The 12688-nt window shown below is 44.0% G+C and overlaps 1 protein-coding gene across 1 annotated transcript in view; it reads right to left on the bottom strand.

The window, feature by feature from the left end:
• Window positions 1-6399: 6399 nt before the first annotated feature.
• ANKRD29 (ankyrin repeat domain 29) overlaps window positions 6400-12688 on the bottom strand; it is a 35362-nt gene continuing 29073 nt past the window's right edge. The window contains exons 10-11 of the mRNA XM_042798242.1: window positions 12537-12635; window positions 6400-10873 (exon numbers count right to left, since the gene is read on the bottom strand). Coding sequence (XP_042654176.1) covers window positions 10790-10873; window positions 12537-12635 — 183 coding nt within the window. The 3' untranslated portion in view covers window positions 6400-10789. The remainder of the gene's footprint in view (window positions 10874-12536; window positions 12636-12688) is intronic.

Genomic DNA, 12688 nt, shown 5'->3' with positions numbered 1-12688 from the left:
TCTTACAAGTCCCAAAGAGAGAGGAATAAACTTAACTCTGGCTACCCTCCTGCTGACACAGCCCTCTGACTCATGTTCAGCATTTTGCCCAGCCCCACCACCCCGCTCATTTCTGCCAAACTGCTTTCCATCTAGTTGCTGCCCAGCTTGTGCTTTTCCATGGGATTATTCCATCCTAGGTTCAGGATTTGGCATTTGACAAGTGCTAAACAAAGCTAGAGTAGCTAAAGTAATACTGTGTTTTGATTTTGATGTCAGAAAACAAACAAACAAACAAACAAACAAATAAAAAACTATTCAGCACTATGCAGTGTGATCCCAAAAGCAGGGGACCAAGTTGCCCCATTTTCTAGGCACTCCACGTAAGCAGAGGATGCAGTGGGCATAGCTTGCATAGCTACAAGTTTAAAAAAATGTAAGAACCTTGTTTCAGTGCTTGTGAAAAAGGTGAAGGATAGCAAAATTGATAACAGAAATGGCATTTCATTTATGAATGAATTACATAGAGAAGGAGTGATTTAAGAATCATAGGTGAGAGAGAACCAATTTATAACGTTGCAAAACAAGCAAAAGGGAATCTATTGCAGTGACAACTTCTGCCATAAACTAATGAAGTCCATAACATCACACTTGTCTACCACCTACAGTATAAACAGAGAGAAGAGGTAGTATTTTAATATTTATCTAAATCTCTGATTGATATCTATATTTATATGGCTGTCTAAATTCACACTCTTATTCCAGTGTCTCAGACACTGTCTCAGAAGGTGCTGCCTTTTTGCACTCACCAGCTATAGCGAAGTGGTATAGGTATGAAGACTGATTATCAAATGCTAATCAGACTAAGCATATCTTTGGTCATAGAGACTTTGGAAATCTCGCATAATGGCAGATTCGGGAACTCAAACACATATCTGCTTTTATGTTGCCTCTGTACACTGGCAACCAGCAGACCAGAGCAGGGTATTCATTCCTTCAGTCCTGCTGCAGCCTTCGGCCTTCGTCACGGCTGCTTGCCATGTTCAGGGGGTGAGGATGCAAGAGGTATCTCTAGAAGCTCCCAGGCATTTAAGTGTTGTTGCATGAGTGTTATGGATGATAAAGTTGGCACTATTGACTGTGTCATCTTAAAGTTAATTCCTTCCTTCCAGGCAGGTGTGTTGGGTTTGTGTGTGGCAGGTTTTGGTAGCAGGGGAGGGGGTCTACAGAGGTGGCTCCTGTGAGGAGCATCTTGAAGCTCCCATGGGTCCAAGTCGGACCTGCCTCTGCTCCAAGACTGAGCCAATTAGTGACAGTGGCTGTGCCTCTGCGATAACATATTTAAGAGGGCAAACTTGAGAGGAGGGGAAATTGTGAGGGAAATACCCATGCAAACATCAAGGTCAGTGGAAGAAAAGGAGGAGGGGGTGGTACGGCTGAGCAGAGACTGCCCTGCAGCCCATGGTGAGAGGGCAGGCTATCCCTCTGCAGCCCATGGAGGTCCACGGTGTAGCAAATGCCCACCTGCAGCCGGTGGAGCAGGTGGCTGAACCCAAAGAAGGCCGGGACTCTGAGGGAAGCCTGCGCTGGAGCAGTCTGTTGCTGGGAGGACTGCGGTCCATGGGAAGGACCCACGCTGGAGCAGTTTATGAAGAGCTGCAGCCTGTGGGAAGGGCTCATGCTGGAGAAAGTTCACGGAGGACTGTCTCACTGTCTCCTGTGAGAGGGACCCCACACTGGCGCAGGGGAAGAGTGTGAAGAGTCCTCCCTCTGTTGAGGAAGGAGCGGCAGAAACAATGGGTGATGAACAGGGTGCAACCCCCATCCTCTGCCCCCCTGCACCACTGGTGGGGAGGAAGTTGAGAAATTGGGAGCAAAGCTGAGCCCGGGAAGAAGAGAGGGGTGGGGGAAGGTATTTTTAAGATGTAGTTGTATTTCTTGCTGTCCTACTCTGATTGATTGGCAAATTAGTAGTGGTAGTGGTGGTGGTGTTCAAATTAAATTGATGTTCTTTTCCTTCCCCAGCAGAGTCTGTCTTTTGGAGTCTGTCTTTTGCCGGTGACCATAATTGGTGAGTCATCCCTCCCTGTCTCCATCCCGAGCCTTTTGTTGTATTTTCTCCTTCCCACCCCTGAGGCGGAAGGGGTGAGTCAGTTTGTGGTGCTCAGCTGCCCTCTGGGCTCAAACCATGACAGCACAGAACAGTATTGCTGAATAGTTAACCCAGATCAATGCTGACAACAGCTCATTGCCTTGTCTGTGGTACATGTGACCCAGAAGAGACCGTCCCTACTCCCAGCTGCTCTTGTTGAAGGACATTTGTCAAGCCACATCTGATAAGGTTCCCTTTTTAAACCAGATGTTAGAGACTGTCTGCTTGGAAGGCTAATGGGGTATACTTTTTCCAGTTCTCATCAGCATACACAAAAATAAATTTTACTGCCTGAAAGAAGAGGCCAATATTAATTCACAGTGTAAGGTGTCACTTGGTGTCTCCATCACATCAAACAAGTCCTTTATTTGTCCGTTAGGATCAAATAAGCTCTTTCCCTCACTGAATACTCTGAATGGTGTAAAGGTGCCTGCTGGGAAGCACGTGTAAAATTCCTGCCTGCTTTGTTCTGGTTTACGTCTTTGATGAAAAGCCCTGATCATTGCCTTCAGAGGTGTAGGCCTCACTGATTCCATTGCTTTGCTCAATGCAGAAATGAAATTTGTGTTGTTGCTTCCACTAGAAACTCAACTGTCTAGTGTTAGTGACTTTGCAATTTCTAGATGGCAATCCGTCTGAAGAATTACTTGTGCATAAATATGGAAACATAGTACGTGATCGCTTTGCAGCAAAATCAATTAAAATGTCCATCGCTGTTTATTCTCCGTAATTTATTACAAACCTTTATTATTTCTATTGCGATAGCACCCAGAGGCACTTGCAAGAAGTTGGAGCTACGTTAAGCAACACCCTGCACAAGCCCATGGGAAAGCGGGATATTCTCCTTGCACGTCCTGTAATCTCTGTGAAGACAAGCTGCAACAGGCGGATGAGAAGTTCCACCCAGTTCCTCATGCCTCCATTTTTTTGTAGAGCCAGTCCAAACCACTATAGCTTGTTCCAAGAATGGTTTTCCAGCTAAACCAGAATAATACTTGCACTAAACAAAGCTGGAGTTTCCTATTTGGTGTTGTAAGCAAATCATATTATTTTAATCAGCTTTCATTTGTCAGCCTTCCTCACCTGTGGGGTCCTGCTCACCTTTTAATTATACCTGCCTCAATGTACCTATTACTTGGTCAGATGCTCTTGGCTTCAGACTTCCCATGTGGGATCAAATCAGACTGAGGGGGCTAACAGCAATCATGTGCCTGATGCTGCTAGTACTCACTTAAATATACATGTAGTATGTCAGGTGATGCTGAATCAAGTCTTTTAATCTTTGTATCATCTGCCCTAGTGTATTTTGACAGCTACTCTACCAACCTGTGCCAGTGTGTCACTATCTAACCTTAGAAAGTCCTATAGTCACTCTTTAAGATCACACCCTTTCTGCATTTATCACTGAAGTCATTGAAACTTGATCATTTTTATTACAATTAGGCAAAGTTATTTATTGGATAGTAGTAAAAGCTTGGGACTTGGATTCAAACCATTCAAAGTTTGTTCCAGTTTTGCTGCAAACTTGCTGGATGATCTGGGCAGGTCCCAACCTCTCCAGTTCAATTTCGTCTTCTATAAAGTGGTGCCAATTGCATGGTAACATGTGGCCTAGGAGCTCCAAAGCCAGGTGTCAGCCAGTGAGGTGTTGAAGGAAAACACTGTAGAAATGCAGCTTATTATTGCAGCAGAATCTGGAGGCACGCAGCACTTCTTGCTGTTAGCAAATAGGTGCAATGTGTACTCATGCCAGATACTGTGCGTAAGTGCTGATATGCTAACAGCTTCAAGGTTTGACCTATTAATGGCTGTGTGTGGCTTTTGGTTTGCATTAACATCAGTTTACTGAGTCCCTGTGAGGGATTCAGTCCCCATGACGGAGTCCATGCTGCCACTTGGTAACTCAGGATTTGCTGTCAAAGTGGAGAATATGGGCAGAACTGTTGCAGGAGAATCCCTGAGGGCACTACCAGAATCTGACTTGGCAGGAGGAACAGGAGGCAGGTTTATGAGCCACATTTCACCTGAGGAACATCCTGTTTATGGCTGGACTTGAAAAAAATTTGTCAGTTTTATAGCAGTTTGTCCCAGCGAGTAGGGTGCGATGCAGTGGCACGGCCAGGGGAGTGCCTGCAGAGACTGTTCTTGGAGTCTTCAGAAAGTGGAATAGTTCTTCTGCCTCTTTGTGCGATGCAGTCCAGACAAGCAGACCATGAGGTTCTGGTATCTCTTTTCCAAGGGGATCATAGGAGCCTGTACCCATATGCTGGGTAGAAAGTATGTATACATACATGTATATGTATGTACCACACAAGAACACATCTGTGCAGTACATATAAAATTGCAGTCTGTTTCAGGTCTGTGTTGTAGGTTAGTGTCATGCTCCATCGGTGCATCCAAGCCTGTGAAACATTTGCCACAGCAAAAAGCTGTGTCTCTTGTTCCTTCCTGACCTGGCTGGGCTCCCCACCGACACATCCCAGGTGACTGCTGATCCCTGCTCTCCGGCAAGGTGCAGCCCCACGCAGCCCTTGTGCCCACTCTGAACAAACTGACTCGACATTAAAAGAAGGACATTAAAGCATTAGTCTGGTTAAAATGCCTTGTCAACATTGTGAGAGTGAAACAGATTACTTAGGGACAATTCATGTATGTGTCTCAGATTTCATTTTGCTGTGTAGCTACAGCCACAGTTGTTAGGCATATGGTCATCTTATTGATCTCGTGAGAGTTAGCATCTCTTGAAATCACTGAGGAGATAAAGCAAAAATTTTATTGATTCGTGTATTTTAAGATCAAGGAGACTATTATGACAACATAATGTTAGTTCCTGCATATCATAATTTCATCCAGTGATTCCTGCACCAAACACAAAATGTTTCAGGTGAAACGCATCTTTCAGAATAAAAAGTAATTCTTTTTTTTTTCAAAGCCTAAATGATGAAGGAATCATCTTAGCAATTCATTTCAGTAGAGAATCACCTCGCTCTTGAAAATCCACATCTTGAAGTTTGAATTTTTCTACTTTCAGCCTCTTGACACCATTTTGTTATGCTTTCATGTGCAAAATTAACGTTTTTTTCACTACCAGAAATCATCCTTTGTAGTGATTTAGGCCATGAACAAATCACAGCACTTTCTCTGAATAGATGGAGATGCTTCACTGAGTTGTGGCTTTAGGAATTTTTGATGATGATTCAGAATGTAGCTCATCACAATAGAAAATTGTAGGAATAAGGCAAAAAGCCTCGGATGTCAAACACAAGGTCGAAAATACGGTTTTCAGTGTAGAGTCTTTTCCCCTTTTATAACGTGCATAATTCACTGCATACCATAATAAGCATATTAGCAGGATATTGACTTTTTTTTAATTGAAATAGGTCAGATCAGTGTAAGGGCCAGTTTTACATTTAGGAATAATAACAGAACCACCAAGACATATTCAAGTAACTGAACAAAAGTATAGTCTTATTCCTTTGGTTCCTAAGTTGCTTTTTATCATCTTCCCTTCAGATCTGACCTAATGGCTGTTAATGTCAAGGGGAGTCTGTCAGTGACATCTGGATCTTTGAAACAAACCTTGTTATGATGCTAAATTAAGTTTCTCTGTTTCTCAAGCCAGGGCATTGGCTTTATTTATTTTGTGAATGCTATCTCATCTGTAAAGACCTGGAAAATTATAAAAGTCTAATCAATCAAGTGGAATAGAACAAAGTGGTCTTTGTGTAAATAGGAAATTAATTCTGGTGTTCTACAAAGAGAAAGAGTAGAATACAGAAGAAAGGAACGAAATATTGAAATATGTGGATGAGATAATCTGAGTAGAATATTAATTTTTATTGAAATGATGGTATGGAAGAGTGTGTTTTAGCAAAGCAACACTCCTGTTGCAGAATATTAGTCTTACAGAGAGTTACATAAATTTATAGAGGTTTTATCAAATACATAAAAGGGCAGGTCAAAACAAACTGTGGAATTCAGAAAAGTATGGAACTGTAGTGACATTCCCAAGGACCAAATGCAGAGCTGCTGTGAGAAGGCACAATTCCATTTAGTCCCATATGTGCAGTACAATATGCCATTGCTGGAAAAAAGAGCCTTGTGTATAATCTTTGGTGGGACTCATAGCAAACGTTAACATTTTAACACTGCTGACTCAAGGGTTCCAGACAAAGGCAGGATTTTATGTCTGTTCAGTGTTCATATTAAGTGAAGTACAAATGGGCCAGCGTTTGTGCTACCTCATTTTCTGTACAACAATTCTGAAATTTCTGAGACAACACAAGATTTGGTTTATTTACGGATTTCCCAATAATCACCATGACTGGCCGAACAAAGAAGCGTAAATTATTCTTACAAGTAGGCTCTGACTCTGAGGCAAATAATCATTGTCATTAAAGTGCATTAAATATGACCTGCAGATGTTTGAACTGGTGCTCTAATCCTCTCAGCTCTCCTAAACTAAACACATGTGGGTGGATCAATAGTGAGATGGTTTTGCTCCAGGGGAAAAATGGCATGTGCATGTCAGGAGGTACAACACTGCCTTTTGTATCATTACTAAATAGATGTCCCCACACACTGCACTGCAGTGATCATCTAAATTAAGAGCTCTGTGTATTTGCGACCTCAGGCTATACCACTACCATGTCAGTGATGGGATGACACTTCTCTCTATACCCCAAAGGCCTTTCCTTGTGCTCATCCCCATCCTACAATGGTTTGATACTGGTGAAATAAAAGAAAGATGCCCTATACTTTTCATTGACTCATTTGTGTAGCCTGTTCTTGGTTGCACACCCTTTGTGCTCACCTGCAGCTGATGGGGAGTCAGCAGGCTATAGCACCTGTGTAAATCCCAGGTGGAGAGGACAGCAGGCTGGGCCCCGGGGGCTGAATGTGCCAAGAGGTAGGCCTAAAGCAGTGTGCTAGTGGAGCTGATTTTTTGGGGGTGTAAGATGGATATAGATATGGCAGGCTTTGGGGAGAAGAAACCCCAAAACCCAACCCAAAACCCAATTTGGCCTGTTGTCCTGTCTCAGTTCTATTTCACATAGTTATACGGTACCTACCTTCATCCTGACATCTATGAAATGGATGTGGTGCCCCTTAATTTCTAGTCTAAATTTACTCATCTGTTGACATGAACTGATGAACAGCTGCTGCATTTCACTGCTCTGTGAGTGAAATCATCTATTTCTGTGTCTCCCTCTGAAATGAATTTTGGAACTTACAAAGGTAATAGTGTCTGCAGAGCACTTTGAAAGCCTTGCACAAAAGGCACAACAACTATGCAAAGAACTACTGTCAATATTAGTGAACCACTTCAGCCACAAAGGAAACGCAGGTTTCCGTTTTAGAACAACAAACAAACCACAGCAGTATTTACTGAGCACTTTAAAGATAACAGCAGCTACATAAATACTAAGAATTATTAAGGTTTCTTTGTGAAAAGGTTAACTGCATGGTGAGAAACGGTATTGCAACTTTCAAGCCCATCCACAAGCAGAATAAGCACCTTTTGGTTACAGGGAACCCAAAACTAAAGCCAGCCCTCTTCCCAAAGGCTCTGAGATGAAACAGATGCTTCCAAGGGGAAGGTTTCCATGCCTACAAATCCCATATTGGCTGAAGAGTGTCTTTGCTGAAGCTAGATCCAACTTCAGCCTGAATGGGGCAGAGAAAGACTTTGCTGCCAGTTCTCCACCACAGAGCCCCCCCCAGAGCCTGTGTGCCATATCAGCCAGCACTAATGAGAGCAAGGAGGCAGCTACAAGCCCCTCCTTTCAACCTGTGCTAGCCTCACATTTCCAATTTTGTTTAGGATGAGGAAAAGCCAGTTACAGCCCATTATCACTCAGAAAAAGAGGACCTGGTAACTGCATCCTCTCAGGAGAAGGTCAGCAGATGCTCTTTCTGGGACACAGCATCCCAAGTGTTCTATGCTTGTTGCATGAGAGCCCCGGCTGTGGTGGCCAGTCACGGAGGCAGGTGGACACACAACTTGGAAAGTCCTACTCTAAATGGTGGGGCGCAGACATGCACCTTCCCATGGACAGGCATAGTTCAGGAAGGACCTCTTTGCTGAGTAGCTGCCTCCTTTGGGGTGAGACCACCCTCACAAGAAAATACACCTGGCAGAAAGGAGAGGCCACCTGCAGGTACTGGATATCTGCATGTTGTCATGTCAGCTTGCTCACGTAAGCTGTCACAGGACCACTGTTGCCTTGCCCTGTCCTCTCTCCTATGCTTCACCATCAGGAAAAAAATAGGAGGCCCCAACCAACAGTGGCTGCTTCCACATTTTTTAGGAAGACTGCTTGGTCATTACAGCCTGTCTGATATTAAGAGTATTTATTGCTCATCCAGCATGACTACTGAAGACCTTCTAATGATTATCCTTCTTTACAAGTGTGAAAGGGCTTTTTACTTTAAGAATGTGATTGTTCCCAGCTGTTGATCAGAAGAAACTTTAGAGAGAAAGATCAATATCGAGGCCAGTTTGCTTAGAGTTCCTCTAGCACTCTCCAAACCAATATGTTCATCTTCAACCCAATGGGGGCTCCAAATAAACCTGTACTCTCCAATGTTGTTTGTTAAAGAAGTTAAATCCCGTCCCATGTAATGCTGTGCAATTTAAGTTCCCAAAAAGGCTCTTGAGATTTCTGCATGCTCAGTATTTTTTAGTCCTTTGCAGAATTTAACCATGAATACAATAATCCTCTAAGCATCTTGCATAATTCTTTGGTTCTGTACCAGTTCGTCTGCAAGTTTCTGTTAGGCACAACATTAAATTTAAAAATACAGCAGCTTGAATTACCGAAACAAATATATTTTTCTGGTGTCTCCTTGTACTGTTGGAAAACGTAAAGCTTTTCTTTGTAATGCTGAATAGAAATTGAATAGCAATTCCAGCTTGCAAGCAAAAGTGAGCCCACTTCTGTTCTCTTCACCAGAACCCCGACTTCTTACCAAACTTACTCACAAAAAATAACAATTATTCAGTAATATATATGGCTAATTTGCACTAATTAAACTGCATTCATTTGTGCTAGCTCACTAAAAGATTTTTTTTAACCCACAGAAGCAAACAGTTCAGCTGAATCCTAGACAGACATTTTTTAAGCAGGGAATATTTTGTCTCCTTATGATCTTCTCTGCCTTCAACTTTTAAAGCAATTTTTCAGTAATTTGCCAAGGTTTGAAGGCAAGTGAAGTGCCTGGATTTAGGTACTGACCTAACTTTATGCCTCAACTCACTGTAAAACAATCTCTAATGTTTTGTGATTAACAGGATGTAGCATATACTGTTTATACTGCAAAAATGACTGGGTTTTAATGGGTTCTCTTACAGCAACACGGTTAAAACAAATCTTCACAAACCATCTACAATTTGCACTGCCTTCCCCACACAGGCACTAGTAGCACGTCTAAGCATCTCAACCACAACAAAGGCCAAAATTGCTGTTGAGAGTTCATTTTACATGCCTGCATTAATTAGTGGGCTCGTTCAAGTGTGGCTAGATGTAACCCTCTCACCAGCTGCTGAAACCCCTGTACACTGCGCACTTCTCCCTTAAGTCCTGTCACAGACCCGGGGAACAAGTGCATTGCATAGTAGCTGTGGGTACTAAACCATAGTGTCTCATATATGCGTGTGCAGAACATACATATACCACTTGTATAGCATCTGTGCTGTTGTGCTCAACAGCTAAATTTCTGATGTACTTGGTGCCAGTGAATGATATGTCCTGGTTGGTTTGCTCCATAACTGGCCCTCCCCTACCCCTAAAAATGCACGTACGTAGACTGTAGGGTTGGGGATGGATCCCTGTAGCACTGTGTATGTGTTGCAAAATGGTATCAGCTGCTCCACTATGTTTCTGTTGCTGGACAGATTGACAGATCAAGATGCTACAACTGAGGAGGACATCTCCTTGCATATTTTTGGTTGGCAGCTTTCGGCATAATTTGTGATGTTCTGGATCATTTCTGTGGAGCTTCATGTAGTAGACAAAACGTTACCAAAGCCCTGGGCTGGCAGGAGGACTTCTCCTGTTGAGATGTCGTGGGTGGGATCTCACCTCTAGCTCCATGCAGCACTTGGAGGTAGAGAGGAACGGTCTGAGCTAGCACTGCCAGCAAAGGGAGGGCAGTGGCACAGTGGGGCTTCTCCAGGACCAACTGCATCCAAACAGCTGCAAGGTCCAGATATCCTTTTGGCCAGAGCACTCCTGCCCCACACGTGCACCCTGAGGCACCCGTTACAGATGTGTGGCCACACCAGTACAGGGACGCGTGTCTGAAACGGCGAGAGGGCTTGCGTGTGCGGGGAAGCGTACGCTGCCGGCATGGAGGAGCAAACGTCGGTGCTGGGACCGGCAGGATCCTGGGCTACAGGCAGGGCTGCAGTGCAAACACAGCTCCCAGGCCAAACCCTGCTCTCGTCGCAGTCCTGCGTTCAGAGATGCCAGGCGGAGGCCCCAGCCCATGGCAACCCCGTGGCAAGGGCCTCGTGCATCCAGGGAGCGTGTACTGGAGAGGCTAATCAGTTCTGCAAACTGTTCCGACAAGCCCTTCTCGGGCAACCTAAGGTTACTGTCATGCTACCGTGGTCAGGGCTCAACTCTGTCAAACTGCATTTGCTATAGGGCTGCATTAGCTTTTCCTTTGCTTTTCCTTTGTGCGAAGGAGTCGGAGGATGCGTTCATTTTTTGTTAGTTCTGCTGGCAGTTCGTTTGCCTGGAACAAAAAAACCTTCAGGTTAGCAGAAATGAATGAGTATTTCCAAGACATGGTTTAAAAGCATTAAACTAAAGAAGATGGTACTGGGCATTATAATGACGTGTTTATTCCAGTGTTGTCTTCACCACTGTTGGAGATATCTTAAGAAATCACCTTTCAGTGTGCTGACTCACTTAAGTCTTCAAAATAATCCTAGTGTGGGGTTTGAGTGATCATCTTATTTTGTGCTGACTGTCCAGGCTAAGTGGTATTGCTATGCTTCTGCCACAGAAGTAATAGCATAGCTGCTGATTTTTGGGGGGAGATAAGGCAGGTCTTTAAGTACCGAAGTCCATAAAAATCCAAGGAAAGACTTTAATTGTTGTGAAATAATCAGTGCTATTCTGCAGGATTGGTAATAGAACATCAGAGTTTGGTCTTCTGTATTTATTGAATACCATTTTGGTAACATAAAGCACTTATATTGAAGCTACTTCTGAAAATCAGTAATTCTGTCCTGCAAATGTACTCTGCTGTGCCAAATTGCATGTTATTAAAAAAAAAAAATCAAATCAGTAGAAGAGGCTACAGCCACAGACTTTCTTATACTGCACACCCTCCTACTGCAAATCGCCATCAGCAGCAGAAAAATCTTGCACACTGTTTGAATGATAGTATCAAAACAAAGAGGCTATTGTCACGAACTACTGTGTGAGAGGCATTAGCTCTGCTGCCATCAAGTGGAATGATAGAGAAATAACAGGCACAGTTTTTACATTAAATGACGAAAACACTTGGAAGGTATGTGCTGGATTACTTGTATTACAAACTTTCATTCACCCAGTCATAAAGCAGAGGTAAATACCATTCACAGCTTAACAAACCCAACTAGATATCAAAGAGTAGTGACAAATAACTCATAAACACAACTCAGAGGAAGATATTTTCATGGAAATTATCAAACGTGTAATATTAACGCTTTACAGAACAAAACCAAGATAAGTTGTCTGCAGAAAAGTTGCTGTTATAAAAATAATATGAAACTATTTCAAGAAGCTAACAGATTTAGAGTAAGATATGGGAAAGATGCATGTAATTTGGGATATTTTTTTGTATTAGCAATGTGCTGAATTCTAAACAAGTTCTCTTACGAAAGGCATGCAGATACGCATTTCTCCTGCTGCTGAAATATCCTCCTTACACATCTGTATGGAGATACGAATATAACTTATGGCTTATCGAAATCATAACAGATTACTGTTTCCCTAAAATGCAACCTAGCCAGCCCATGACCAGTTATAGTTAACAATTTAGCCTGTGGTGCTCGAGGGAGCGAGTGCCTGGTTTGGTTATTCTCAGACTGATGTAACTTCACAAGAACCAGCATCACCAGTGGCACTGCCTAGCACCCTTACAGATGCTTGTAGGCAGCAAGGAATGGACCAAAGGGTGGTGCCTCGGGAGAGGATGAAGGGGCAACCACGGACCAGCACAGAAACGTGGGCTGCCGCCGCCCCCGTGGCACGCGTGGCTCCGCCGCTGGGTGCTCCCCGCTGGCTCCCCACCCAGGGCTCCCCACCCGGGGCTCCCCGCTGGCTCCCCACCCGGGGCTCCCCACCCGGGGCTCCCCACCCGGGGCTCCCCGCCGGCTCCCCACCCAGGACAGCGTGCCAGGACCTACCTTGTTCCTCAGGCACGGGTCCGCTCCTGCTTCGAGGAGCAGCGCCACTGTCCGCGCGTTGCCGCTCAGCACGGCCGCGTGGAGAGCAGAGGTCCCGTTCTAGAAAGTACCAGTGGAGATGTTTGTACCGTGCATGGGAAGAAATCAAAAGG

This window comes from Tyto alba, unplaced genomic scaffold (genome assembly GCF_018691265.1).
Source record: "Tyto alba isolate M040663 unplaced genomic scaffold, T.alba_DEE_v4.0 Super-Scaffold_27, whole genome shotgun sequence".
Classification (NCBI taxonomy): Eukaryota; Metazoa; Chordata; class Aves; order Strigiformes; family Tytonidae; genus Tyto; species Tyto alba.
The sequence above is the reverse complement of the archived record's forward strand: the minus strand, read 5'-3'. Positions and strand labels throughout refer to the sequence as shown.